The 14,763-nt window shown below is 42.5% G+C and overlaps 1 protein-coding gene across 1 annotated transcript in view; it reads right to left on the minus strand.

The window, feature by feature from the left end:
* Nucleotides 1-1,131: 1,131 nt before the first annotated feature.
* LOC311245780 (synaptotagmin-11-like) overlaps nucleotides 1,132-14,763 on the minus strand; it is a gene marked incomplete at its 5' end in the record, with an annotated part of 60,669 nt that continues 47,037 nt past the window's right edge. The window contains 3 exons of the mRNA XM_084335762.1: nucleotides 1,132-1,463; nucleotides 1,818-1,938; nucleotides 6,527-7,491. Of these exons, the coding sequence (XP_084191888.1) occupies nucleotides 1,153-1,463; nucleotides 1,818-1,938; nucleotides 6,527-7,491 (1,397 nt within the window). The 3' untranslated portion in view covers nucleotides 1,132-1,152. The remainder of the gene's footprint in view (nucleotides 1,464-1,817; nucleotides 1,939-6,526; nucleotides 7,492-14,763) is intronic.

Genomic DNA, 14,763 nt, shown 5'->3' on the forward strand with positions numbered 1-14,763 from the left:
CATTATCTTCTTCTTTTTTAATGAAGCATGGATGGATTTGAAACCGTACACTTCGCAGACAGAGAGAGCATGCCGTTGTCTGATATGATGGTGGTTGGCGGTTAACACCTATTTCCAAAATATTGTAAAGGTTTTGAGACTTGCAGCGCTGACGCGGAGAAGAATAGATTTTTTGTAGCCGTCCTATTTTGGTCGTATTGTGTGGTAAAATGAAACCCTTCTCACATCCTGTGTTGCTTTAATGTGTTGCTGTGTTGTGTTGCTGTGTTGCTTTTGATAAGGGCGATGCATGTCAGCAGTTCCTAACTCTCTTCCGTTCCTTCATTTGATTTCATTGTTAGTTTTTTTCTTCTTCAGCCAGACATGCAATGAACTGCGTGACAACCACGATGGCAAGGTGTGATTTTAACATTATTATTATTATTATTATTATTATTATTATTATTATTATTATTATTTTTATATATATATATCTGAGCGCATCTACCCTTTCAGCTGTCAAATCATCTAACAGTCTGGACACATGGTTACATTTTGGTTTCTAGAACAGCTTCTTTTCTTCCCCTCAGTTTCCGCAAATTTTGTTCATAGTAGTCTGTAAAAGAGAGAGAGCATGTGGTTGTGTGTGTGTGTGTGTGTGTGTGTGTGTGTGTGTGTGTGTGTGTGTGTGTGTGTGTGTGTGTGTGTGTGTGTGTGTGTGTGTGTGTGTGTGTGTTTGTGTATGTGTGCCTTATATGTGTTGAACTTTAATTCATAAAGCCAAACCATCCATTTTTTTCATTGTTAAGTCCACTGTACAAGAGTCCCATTGGGAAGGTTATTCTGTTCAGGTTGGTCGTCTGAGAGAGAGAGAGAGGGAGAGATAGAGATAGAGACAGGGAGAGAGAGGGAGAGAGAGGGAGATAGATAGAGATAGAGAGAGGGAGAGAGAGTGAGAGCGATAGAGATAGATAGAGATAGAGAGAGGGAGAGAGAGCAAGAGAGAGAGAGAGAGTATGATGTGGGGGGGAGGGGTTGGGATGCCACTCTCTCCACATAGAAGTCCTTTGGGTGTGACCTCTCCACCACCGGCGCGCCACATAACAAAACACAGTGTCGTCTGCGTAAAGCGTTATGTGAGGCGAGGTGAGTTTCCGGTGCCGTCGAGACCACTCAGTACTCGCTGAGGTTGTGCCACTTGGAGATCTGCCGGCGGGGGTTCTCGCACACCTCCCGCCAGTGGGCGGCGCCAGAGAGGCAGGGGCTGTGCAGGCCGAGCGGGAGGCGTCCCAGCACCTCATTCTTGGTGGTGCGGTCGAAGTCGACCACCACAAACTCCACGGAGATCTCGGGCAGCAGCTCCGGCGGCACGTCGTAGATGAAGGACTCGTTGAAGACGGGGTTGAGCGTGCACTTCTTCACGTGCGTCTTCTTCTTGGCGATGCGCTTGCGGCCATAGAAGACGTTGACTTTCACATAGGGGTCTGGGAGAGAAAGGAGAGTAGAATATCAAGAGGTGAGATCCAACTCCACCGATCTATAAAAGTGATAGTCAATATCAATTCAAAGCATGGTCATCTCTTTGACTCATTTATGAACGTGATGCTGGGAACAAATAGCTTTCAGTTCGAACAAACAGGTTTTATTTGCATACATTCAGTTTAAAGAAGCTACATATAGATAACATTCAGCCACTAGATGTCAGACTAGAGCATCAGCATGTCATTTATCCAATCAGGTGCATTCCACATGGGGAAAATATGATACCCGAGGACTGATTGACTCAGATGTGCGTGTGTGTATATGTGTGTAGTGGGGCTGACGGATGTGGGACTTACTTCCAGACAGGCCTGTGATGTCCATCTTGGGCAGGTGACGAGCCTTCAGCACCACCACACTGAGACGATGAGAGACAGGCTGATAGGACAGAGACACCAGCAGCTCCCCACGAGTCTCACACTGGAGGGACACAAACACATTAAAGACTGAAATCACAGCAAGAAAAAACTATTAAAATCTATTTTCCCAAGTAAAAAACAAACCCAACATTACATAGTTGCAGAGCCATGTAATTTATCTCCCATTCACACTAGTGCCACTAGAGCCTTTTACGTTATGCTCTCTTTTCTGTATTCTCTATATAATTTACAGATGTGTGACACCATCTAATGACCTTCATACACAACAGTGAATATGTTTTGTGCAACCTGGCAGCTCAGACAGAAAATAACTTGCGCTGGGACAGGCAAGGAACGGTTGATTTTGTATTTATCATGCACATTTAAAAGAACACCCCAACATTTGGGGAAATTAGCTTACAGAGAGAAACAAGAAGATAGATACCAGTTTCCTCTCTGTGCGTTCAGTAGAAAGCTATCTGGCTGCATGTTAGCCTAGCCTTAAATTTTGGCTAATAAGGGAAACTCTAGAGTGTTATTTGAGACTATAAATACTATTGTCTCTCCCACCCCTCAAACTATACCTGTGTTCTCTAACATTGACTGTAATGCCCTTCTAAATTATTTTGTGGAAAAAGTCAGTAATATCAGGGCAAGCATCCCCCCCTCATCCAGCCTTTCCATAAATACACATTCATGCCCCTCAATTTTGTACTCCTTCTCTCTTGTCTCCTTAGCTGACATCTCTAAGGCCCTGTTCACACGAACACGGGGTGTTATGTAACCGGGCGAGCCTTAATAGATAGAATAGAATAGAAATACTTTTATTATCCCGTGGGAAATTTGACACTGCAAATCGCTCAACATTTAAACATTTAGACAGGACAGGTCACGAATTAGAATAATAACACAAATCAATCAAGTTGCCTAGGATAAGAGTAGAGTAAAATAGAATAAAAATGAAATAAAATATACAGAAATAAATGGGGGAAGGGGGGGGTACAGGTAGTAAAAAACAACACAGCAGTGTAAACAATTTGGTCAATATAATTTAACTATCTAACAAAATGAAATATATATTCACAGTATTCACAGTGTCACATAAGGTGCAGTATGCTTCAGGTAGTGTATTGTCCTCCTTGGGTTCCTATTAATCCAAGGTCAATGTCTGGCAGCCGTCGCTGCCCCCTGTTTTGGAGCCTGGAGGCCGCTAGTCGCGGCCTCCTGCCACTATTGAGCTGCCGCTCTGTGCTCAGTGATGCAGTGAGGCACAGTGATGCATTGTATAGTCTGATGGCTGTTGGAATGAAGGACTTCCTGTGCCGTTCAGTGCTGCATTTGGGTATTGTGAGCCTAGCACTGAACATGCTCCTCCTGTCAGCCAAGTCTGTGTATAGGGACCTGCGAACTGCCCCCTCTGAGAACTCTTTTAAAAAACAACTAAAAACACATTTGTTCAGGCAGGCTTTTAATCACACATAGGCGCCTTTTTCTGTTCTATAGTGTTGTTTTAATTAGTGACTCATGATTTTATCCAAATTCTTTTATTCTACTTTTTCTATCTGGTTTCACTGTTTTTAACTGCTGTTTGTCTGTTGTCATTTATTTCTGATTTTGTTTTTATTGTGTTTTTATATTAAGCTGTAGTGTAAAGCACCCTGTGCATTCGTGCTGTGAAGGGTGCTATATAAATAAAGGTCATTCATTCATTCATAGTGGGTGGGTGGGGTTTTCCCTGATGGCCTGGAGCTTAGCAAGGCTCCTCCTCTCCGCCACCCTCGCTAGAGAGTCCAGCTCCACCCCAACCACGCTGCTGGCCTTCCTGACCAGCTTATCCAGCCTGGTTGTGTCCACTGCTCTCAGTCCGCTGCCCCAGCAGGTCACAGCATACAAGAAGGCGCCCGCCACCACCGACTCATAGAACATCCTCAACATCCTTGTACAGACATTGAAGGATCTCAGCCTTCTGAGGAAGTAGAGTCGGCTCTGGCCCTTCTTGTATAGTGCCTCTGCATGTTTTGACCCGTTCAGTTTGTTGTCGATGTGCACACCGAGGTATTTGTACACCTCCACCATGTCCACATAAACTCCCCTGATGGAAACAGGGGTCACAGGTGCACTCCTCCTCCTCCCCATGTGCACGGTTGCACTGTTCGTCCACACGCAACAGGTTTTTGGAACACTGCAACCGTGGTCTTTGAAAACCGGAGTCGAGGGTGGAGTTTTGGGCGCATCCCGGTTGCATTGGTTTCGTGTGGACATAGTAACCGAGGTTATTTCCAGTGTTTACAGCAGAGTTGTCCCGAGTAGCTGCGGCTACCAACTAAGCTCATGTGTTGTCAAGTTATTGTTATAAGGAACCCAGTCCAAACTACAACAGTCTGCATCATCCCCTTAACAATTGTTTGTATTGAGCCGTATTGTATTGTACCCATTCTGCAATCTGTTAAATAACGTTTTCATCCATTTATTCTACTAGCATTAACGTTACTACGCTAATGTACGCTAGCCTCAATGCTAACTATTATAATGGAAAATTCCAATCACATTAGCATTTACATTTAGTAATTTAGCTGACGCTTTTATCCAAAGCGACTTACAAGTTCTGTACGACAAGTCATCAGGAAGGGCACAACTCTATCAGCTGAGTAACAATGTTCATCAAAGTGTTGAGTGCTACAGTGTAGGTTAGTTTATTAGGACAAGTGCATGACATAGACTAGAATTCAGTGTTTGTTGTCATTCATCAGACTAGGATTCTGTGTTTGTTTGTTCATTCAGCTGCAACCTACTAAACTCACTGAACCCACTGAACCTACTAAACTCACTGAACTCACTGACCCCACTGAACCTACTAAACTCACTGAACCTACTGACCCTACTAAACTCACTGAAGCCACTGAACCCACTGAATGTACTAAACCCACTGAACCTACTGAAGCCACTGAACCTACTAAACTCACGGAACCTACTAAACTCACTGAACCTACTGAACCTAAAATTAAAGAAAATTATAAATAAAAAAATCTAACCCTAATTAACATTACTGTCATGCACTTGTCCTAATAAACTAACTTACACTGTAGCACGCAACACTTTGATGAACATTGTTACTCAACTGATAGAGTTGTACCCTTCCTGATGACTTGTCGTACAGAACTTGTAAGTCGCCTTGGATAAAAGCGTCAGCTAAATTACTAAATGTAAATGTGAATGCACCCACTGAATGTACTAAAGCCACTGAACCTACTGAAGCCACTGAACCTACTGAAGCCACTGAACCTACTGAACTCACTAAACCTACTGAACTAACTGCACCCACTAAATCTACTGAACCCACTGAATCTACTAAACCCACTGAATCTACTGAAACCACTGAATCTACTGAACCCACTAAACCTAAAAGCAATACTTTTATTCTGCACCTTTCTACAAGCTCTATGGATGTATAATAAAAATGTAAAAAAAGGATTAGTCTACATAAAAATGGTAGGTATGTTGTGTCATGCTGCACCTTTTATGGCATGTATACTATGTATACTGTGTTGTGTGTGTACACCTAAACCAACCAAAAACAAACCAATTCATCTGTGTAAATATAATTCTTAATCTGTTTATACATGCATATGTGTCAATACTGTATGTTGCTTTATTGTCATGTTTATTTTTAAATCATTACAGAATCAGTGTTCTGTGTCAGTGAGTCCACCAGGACACGTTCCTCACCTGCAACGTGTAATAAATGTGTTCGATGTCCTCACCTGCAACATGTAATAAATGTGTTCGATGTCCTCACCTGCAACGTGTAATAAATGTGTTCGATGTCCTCACCTGCAACGTGTAATAAATGTGTTCGATGTCCTCACCTGCAACATGTAATAAAACCTGTCCTCACCTGCAACATGTAATAAAACCTGTCCTCACCTGCAACATGTAATAAAACCTGTCCTTACCTGCAACATGTAATAAAACCTGTCCTTACCTGCAACATGTAATAAAACCTGTCCTTACCTGCAACGTGTAATAAAACCTGTCCTTACCTGCAACGTGTAATAAAACCTGTCCTTACCTGCAACGTGTAATAAAACCTGTCCTCACCTGCAACATGTAATAAAACCTGTCCTCACCTGCAACGTGTAATAAAACCTGTCCTCACCTGCAACGTGTAATAAAACCTGTCCTCACCTGCAACATGTAATAAAACCTGTCCTCACCTGCAACGTGTAATAAAACCTGTCCTCACCTGCAACGTGTAATAAAACCTGTCCTCACCTGCAACGTGTAATAAAACCTGTCCTCACCTGCAACGTGTAATAAAACCTGTCCTCACCTGCAACATGTAATAAAACCTGTCCTCACCTGCAACATGTAATAAAACCTGTCCTCACCTGCAACGTGTAATAAAACCTGTCCTCACCTGCAACATGTAATAAAACCTGTCCTCACCTGCAACATGTAATAAAACCTGTCCTCACCTGCAACATGTAATAAAACCTGTCCTCACCTGCAACGTGTAATAAAACCTGTCCTCACCTGCAACATGTAATAAAACCTGTCCTCACCTGCAACGTGTAATAAAACCTGTCCTCACCTGCAACGTGTAATAAAACCTGTCCTCACCTGCAACGTGTAATAAAACCTGTCCTCACCTGCATGCTCCTCTTGGTGATCTGCTGGCTCATGTGGACCCGTCCCGTGCTGGGGTCCACGCCCTTCAGAGGCACCACCGCCTCCCCGATGACGTCGTCGCGGGCAAATCGGTCGAAGCTGAGCACCAGGAAGTGGAGCGTGAGCTCCGGCAGCGAGCTGTAGGCCACGCCGTAGAAGGTGAAGGTCTCGTCGAAGGCGGGGTCCAGGGTCTTCCTCAGCACGCGGGTCTTGACGCGGTGCTTCTTCTCCGGCATGATGGTCATCTTCACGTACGGGTCAGAGCTGCCTGCCTGCTCGTCCATGGCGGGGAGCCCCTGGGCGCTGAGGATGGTCACCACCAGTGCCTTCTTGGGGAAGTTGTAGTCCACAGCCAGGCTGATGGAGCCCAGGCTGGACTCTGGCTCTGGGTCAGAGGAGGCCGGCGTGAAGGGAGACACGGTCTTGCTGCTGTTCTCACTGCTGCTGGCGGAGCTGCTCTCCAGGCAGCAGTAGTCGGCCCGTACGGGCAGCGCTCGCTCCAGCCTGGGTTGCCCCTGGCCCTGCTTGGAGCCGGAGGAAGGCGGCACCAGGTGGCTCATCTGCAGCTGCCCCGGGACGTCCAGGACATTGTTCTCGGCGTCCACCAGGACCATCCCGCGGCCCCCACCCGCGCCACCTCCACCTCCGCAGCCCCTCTCTCCATCCCTGCCGGCGGACGCCGGATGCCAGCCAGCGCGCCGGGCCACTCGGACGATCCTCTTGCTTCCGCTCAGCGACTCGGGGTAGATGCTGATGCCCTTCAGCATGTGGATGAACTTGTAGGGCGGGTCCTCAGCCGAGTCGCAGTAGCGGTCGCCGTGGAGCTTGTAGCGGCCCGCGTTGCGCAGGTAGCGCCGTTGGCAGAAAGACCAGAGCAGGACAAGGACCACCACCACCAGGACCAGGACCCCTGCGCCAATGAAGCCGGCCAACACCGGCGACATGGCTGAGAGAGAGAGAGAGAGAGAGAGAGAGAGAGAGAGAGAGAGAGAGAGAGAGAGAGAGAGAGAGAGAGAGAGAGAATAAAATATGGTTAGAACAAGACAAGAGACTAGACAAAGCTTTCTGAATCAAAATGAAGATGGAATAAAACATTTGTATCCATTGTCCAAAATATGAAATCATCAGGAAACACTTGATTGTTGTTATTATTATTAACTCATTCAGCGCCAGTCACGAGAAAAGTCAGGTTAACTCGCCATTTCATGTATGCACAAGGAGAGATAATAATGATAATCTAGCGTTGATTTCAGGAAGATTCGATAATCAGGCGAAAAATGACAACGTGATAAGTGTATTCCACTAAAACACTATTATCGCGTCTTTTCCTGGGATTACAAGGAATCACCAAAACTATACTCATATTCAAAACGGTATAAAGCGGAAATGTACGGATGAAAAAACAATCTGTTTCATGCATGTTGACTGGAAGCAACTCACTGACAATAGACGGGTGTATTAGACCCATAGCTATAATATAAGATATATTTTAAGCACTCGCAGATTTCGCAGTCTCCCCATTGATTAAAGCGATGGCGTTCTAGCGCCCCCTGGCGCTGAATGAGTTAATAATAATATTATCGTTATTGTTATTGTTGTTGTTATTATTATTGTTATTATGGTTGTTTTTGTTGTTCGCCCACAGTATATCAAGTTTTTCCTTCTTTTGTTTTTCTTTCTTTTTTGCATTTTAATATGATCATATAAGCACCACTGTCTGCTTTCAGATCAATAAAGCAGTTCTGAATTGAGTTGAGTTGAAAGACGAGAAAGACAGAGAGACAGACATTTTGAAACATGATCTTCAACCTGAAAAACTGAATGAAGCTAAGACTTTATAATCAAGATGTACAACTGTTCATGTGATATATAACTCTGTATGATAGCATTGATCATTGGAATACTGACAAAGCCATACTTGGTAATTTACTGTACAACTGGGTTAGGACATTTGTAGGGGCCAGTTTCGAATTGCAGTCTCCCGTAGGTGTTCTTTGAGAGTGTTTTTGAAAGTGGGTAGTGATTCACATTCCTTTACAGCTTTGGGTAGGGCGTTCCACATTGATGTGGCATAATTGCGAAACGTGTTTAGTCCCTTGTTTGAGCCGAATCTGGGTTTAACATGATTTGTGGAGCTCCCTCTGGTGTTGTGATCGTGGTATTCACTGACCTTTGGGAAGTATTTTGACATGTACATGGGTACCTTGGTCGTGTAGTGTATCTTGTAGACCAGGCCCATTGCAAGTTGCTGTACTCTGTCGTCTACTCTAAGCCATCCTAGGTTGTCAAAGTGGGCAGGGGTGAGGTGGGTTCTAGGAGTCAGGTCAAGCAGTAGTCTGACTAGTTTGTTTTAAGATGTTTGTAATTTGGTTTTTAGTGCCTTTGAGGTGCTTTGGTACCATGAGGTGCAAGCATAGTCGTAGTACCCTTGAATGAGTGCTCCTGCCAGAGTCTTCAGGGTATTCTTGTTTACCAGAGAGGAGATCCGGTACAAGAATCGAGTTTGTTGGTTGACTTTTTTTATTACATTGGATGCCATTTTGTCACAGGAAAGATTAGCCTCTAGGATGGAACCCAGGTAGGTAATTTCATCTTTCCTTGTGACAATATTGTCACCCACTGTAACTGAGAAGCCGTCGGTCTTGCTGAGTTTGTTATTTGAACCGAAGAGAATGGACTCTGTTTTGCCCATGTACAGTGTAATGATAGTTTGTTGTCAGCGAGCCATATGCAGATTTTGCCTAGTTCCGAGCTGAGGTTTTTTTCAACCTGTAACTTGTTATTGTCAGAGACCAGCAGGGCTGAGTCGTCCGCAAACAGGAACAAGTTGCAGTCACAAGCTGACAACATGTCATTTGCATAAATTAGGAACAGTAGCGGTCCTAGTATGCTTCCTTGTGGAACACCACAGCTCACTGGGAGGTGGGGGGATAGGGTACCGTTTACCTCCACCATCTGTTCTCTCCCCTCCAGGTAGGATTGTATCCAGCTCACTGATAGACTATCAAAACCAATTGCTTTTGGGGAGCTCCAGTAGCTCACCGCGTATCTCGGCGCCATTTCGGCGTCGGGGACAACCGTGCGCGTCACGGATCTGGGGTACACGAGTTCGACTCCCGGACTCGCCGTATTTTCTCAGAGTGTCTTTCCCCGATCTATATCCCATTCAACCTGTTTCTGTCGGTCATGCTTGACCAGAAAAAAGCGATAAACGCTAAAAAGAACCAGCTGACTGGTCAAAGTTTAAAAAAAAAAAAACCAATTGCTTTTAGCTTGTCAATCAGAATGGTTGTACAGCATGTACAATAATGCTGTATATACCGTATACAGTGGTGTATGCGGGGTAGCCCCGGAGTTTAGGAGGTCCCACCACCACTGTAGGCTATCCTCTTAGATTTCGTAACGGGAACAGCGCGCAGAGGGCGGGGCCCCTTCCCTTCTATGTTGCTAGGCACCCCGTCATGTGTATCATTCTAATAATTATTTGCTCACCTGCGAATGTTCATTGGCAGGCTGGGCAGCGTTCAAAACAAAGCGGGAAGCATTGCTAATTTAACGTTCATTAGTTGTGTTGCCAGTAAACAGTTTAAATGAAGCACAAATACCCAAGCGGTGCTCAGAAAAACAAGATGAGAGCGAAAGCCGAACAGGTGAGGGCAAAGCTACCAAAAATAACATCATTGTTCCAGCAGGCAGCAAAGGTAGACTCTAACGTTACTGCCATAAGCTCTATGGTAGATAAAAAATTACCATTATCTATATCAGTGGTTCTCAAACTGTGGTACGCGTACCACTAGTGGTACTTGGTGGTACTGCTGGTGGTACTTGAAAACATTTACAAAAAAGCACAAAAAAAATAAAATAAAAAAAGATTAAATTTTTTTGCAGTCAGGCCACTGAACTTAGAAGCAGGCCAGGCCAGTGTTTCTGGTTGCGGCGGCGCGATAGTTAGATAACCTAAGTGGGGAACAACCAGGAGATCACTGTGACAGAGAGTAATGCAGTCATAAATCTTAAATTCAACTTCAGCCTTGATCATAACCATTTATTTTCTTTTAGATTTTTTTGTAATGTCAGATAAAAAATGAAATACTCCCACTTTTCTGAAAAGAGTTGGTGTTAAATCTGACATTACAAAAAATCCATCAAAATCTGTGTTGTTGCTAATCATTGACACATGCCTAGCCTGTAATAACCCCCCCCCCCCCCCAGAAAAATGTACTTTGCATTTGATATATTGAAAATATTTAACTTTTTGTGTGTTTTTTTTTACAATAATTTGTGATGCCATCACACAAACTGGCATTTAAAGGGTAAAAATTCAAAAATGTATTGAATGTGTTTTCTTTTATTTTTTACAATAATGTGTGATGCCCATCACAAACACTGGCATTTAAAGGGTAAAATTTAAAAAATTCCTGCACCAGAATGCAGGAAATTAAGTTTTTGTAACAAAATAATTGAGAGAGAGAGAATGAAGGACAATTGCTTGCTGTGTGAGAGAGAAAGAGAGAGATAGAGAGAGAATTAAGTACATTTGCTGAAATACAGTTGTTCTTAATTTTCTAAAATGTGAGAATGTTAGTTATTATGTTCTCAATGCCCCTTGCATTGTATGAGTTGTGTGGAAGAGTTTGCTAGTTCTAGTGCTATCCCTTTGTACATTGTGGCTGTGTCTGACAAAGGTTTACAATAAATAATGGTATTAGGAATACATTTGCCTCCTGCGTGAACTGTGCATAGCTGAATAGACTGTATTTTATCGCCGGTCATATGGTGGTACTTGGAGAGCCAGCTACGTTCTCAGGTGGTACTTGGTGTAAAAAGTTTGAGAACCACTGATCTATATCACCTATTTTCTCTCAGTGACCCCGGAAAGCAGAGTTGCGAGAGGCCAGTGTCAGTTATTCTGGTTAGGACCTCGGTCCAAAACCCCACCTCTCTCTTAAAACTATGGTCAATGGTCAGATTATGTTTCCATGTATCATAAATGACACATGCTGCCAAATGAGAGCGAGATAATTCATGTTCTTTAATCTTTTTAGAGAGACCCTGCCAATAATTTATTCCTATTCTCCACACTTGGTGGAGGTGATGGGCAGACGGTCTGTCACTGAACAGCAGTGTTGTGCTAGTTACTGAAAAATAGTAACTCAGTTACTTTACTAGTTACTTCATTTCAAAGTAACTTCGTTACTGTACTAGTTACTTACACCCAAAAGTAATGAGTTACTGTGAAAAGTAACTATTTAGTTATTTAAAAAAAGATTAAAAAAAAAGATTGCTCCCGAGTCCCATGCCCTATAGTACTCAAAATCGGTTGATCAACTTGACAGTTTCCATTCACATCACCGAACTCTGCTAAGCAATGTGGTCTAGATACAAACACAAATCTGACACAAACAAATGTTGTCCCGAGTCATATAATAAGAAGTGCGCCGGTTGAAGGAACAGCCTTGATGTCGCCGGAGCGTTTCATTATAACCATTATAATTCAATGGTACTACGACTATGCTTGCACCTCATGGTACCAAAGCACCTCAAAGGCGCTTAAAACAAAATTACAAACATCACAAAACAAACTGGTCAGACTACTACTTGACCTGAACCCCAGAACCCACCTCACCCCTGCCCACTTTGACAACCTAGGATGGCTTAGAGTAGACGACAGAGTACAGCAACTTGCAATGGGCCTGGTCTACAAGATACACTATACGACCGGGGTACCCATGTACATGTCAAAATACTTCCCAAAGGTCAGTGAATACCACAACCACTACACCAGAGGAAGCTCAACAAATCATGTAAAACCCAGATTCGGCTCAAACAAGGGACTAAACACGTTTCGCAATTATGCCACAACAATGTGGAACGCCCTACCCAAAGCTAGCGGTAACAGTACTGTATATTTGAATACCGTTTATGTCACAAATGTATCAGTACTAAATACCTATATGTCCCTATGCCATAAATGTCATGTATGTTGTGTATGTCATAAATGTCTATATGAATTGAAAATGGGGGACCCTGATGGAAACAAGACAAACGTCTTTCTCTGGTCTGCATCCCCTTAACAATTGTATGTATTGAGCCGTACTGTATTGTACCCATTCTGCAATCTGTTAAATAAAGTTTTCATTCATTCATCATCTTGCAAGTTGCAACGTTGTTTAAGATATCAATCAAAGCATTGCAACGTTAGAATAGTTAGGATATCAATTGTGCATGAAAGGACTATATTTATATTGTTTGGTTAGTATTATATGAGATTCCCTGGCAGATTTCGTACAGTCAAAATCCGTTGATCAACTTGAGTTTCACTCACCAAAGTCTGCGGTGGTTGAGATGTAGTAACGTTACGTTAGTCCAGTTGACTCCAGCAGCGCCTCAAACATGTTCTTTATCTCGTTTCCATGTTGTATATTAATTATCTCTCCAAGTAGTTGCTAAATGGTTTGTTAGTTTGTTACTGCATTCTTTGTATGTAGATTCATAGCGAGCGTTTGTTTTGTTTACAATAGAGAGGGTCTATTTCTTTCCGTAGCCGCATTTGTTGCGCACTTCTGATTTCCCATGCCTTTTGAATGGCCCTACAGGCTTGTATGGCCCGTTATTGAGAATGTATACGTTTAACATTTCTAGTACTATTGAGAGCCGACAGTCTAGATTTAAAAGTGTTATACAGGACTTTGCGCAGAAGAATGCCAGGAGACATGCTCGTATAAAATAATAGGCCTACTACAATAGAAAGCAGCTCCTGACTGCATCCTCTACTAGCCTATAGGATGTGTATTGATTGTTTGTTTTTTTGTAGGCTACTTTTCTTTTATACAGAATGTTATGTTATGTGAACTGTTCTGTTGTGTGAACTCAAATGATGATAGGCTATAACGTTCTACAATACCTTCATGTTACAAAAAATACAAAGCCACTTGTTTATATTTGTCAATGATGCCTGAAAAATGTCAATGATGCCTGAAAAATGTCAATGGTGCCGCAAGGTCTATCCCATGTCACTCTATTATTGATTTAGGGAGGGGGCCCCATGGTCCGACCTGCGCGGGAGCCGCAAAATATTGCGCAACGCCACTGACTGTATATATTTATTCTTACTGGATATATATACACATCTGTCTTTACATACCAGCATATAATCCTTTTACATATCTGTAGATACTATATCTATATCTGTACATATCCCTTACCTACTCTTACTAGTTGTGCTGCTGGCCAGTACAACTTACTAACCATAGTGTCTTTATACCTGTATCACTGTAATAATAACTTTATTTGTATAGCACTTTTCATACAGAGGTTGCAGTTCAAAGTGCTTCACAACAGTAAAAAATACAGACATGAGCGAGCATAGCAAGGTATGGTAAATCACAGTGTTTCACATTAGGATCTAGCATCCCAATAGGCGGTTTACAGTTTCATTCAGTAATACAAATAATAAAATAGTTTAAAATGATTAAGTTTAAAAATAGTCTAAAAATTATAAAATAGAACGGATGTACAACAACAGTAAAAAATACAGGCATAAGCGAGCATACAAATTTAAAATGTAAATAGCAAGGTTACAGTAAAAAGTGTGATAAGATTGTTCAATCAGATGAAAATGTACATATTAATACTACAACTCTGTACACATCTGATAGCACCATTACTCAGTAGTACTAATTTATATATTTTATACCCAGTTTAATCACTTGTACATTGTATATTACTATTGCACTTTACTGTTACATTTGCACTCTAGTTGGATGCCAAACCTCTTTTTGTTGTACTGTACTTGTGCTGTATAATGACAATACATTTTAATCTAATCTAATGTAATATACTGTTATACAGATGCAGCTCTCAGGGTTCTGAGCTGTGCTCTGCTCTGCGGTAATCATGCACCATTAACCTGACAGTGCTGTTAACGAGGCGTTAACGATACTGCGCCCTTGCAGTAGAGGTTTGATTTTTAAGAGCTGGATGTATTTATACAGTGCTGTCTGAGTCTGGGCTGTACTCTTACACATTGGTTTTGAAATGGAATATGACTATGAGTTTAAAGTGCAGACTTTCAGCTTTAATTTGAGGGTGTTGACATTAGATCAAATGCAATTGTATTGTCATCATACAGCACAAGTACAGTACAACCAAAATAAGTGATCACCTAACCAGAGTACAAATGTAACAGTAAAGTGAATTAACAATATACAATGTACAA

The sequence above is a fragment of the Notolepis coatsorum genome (genome assembly GCF_963971535.1).
Source record: "Notolepis coatsorum genome assembly, chromosome: 19".
Lineage (NCBI taxonomy): Eukaryota > Metazoa > Chordata > Actinopteri > Aulopiformes > Paralepididae > Notolepis > Notolepis coatsorum.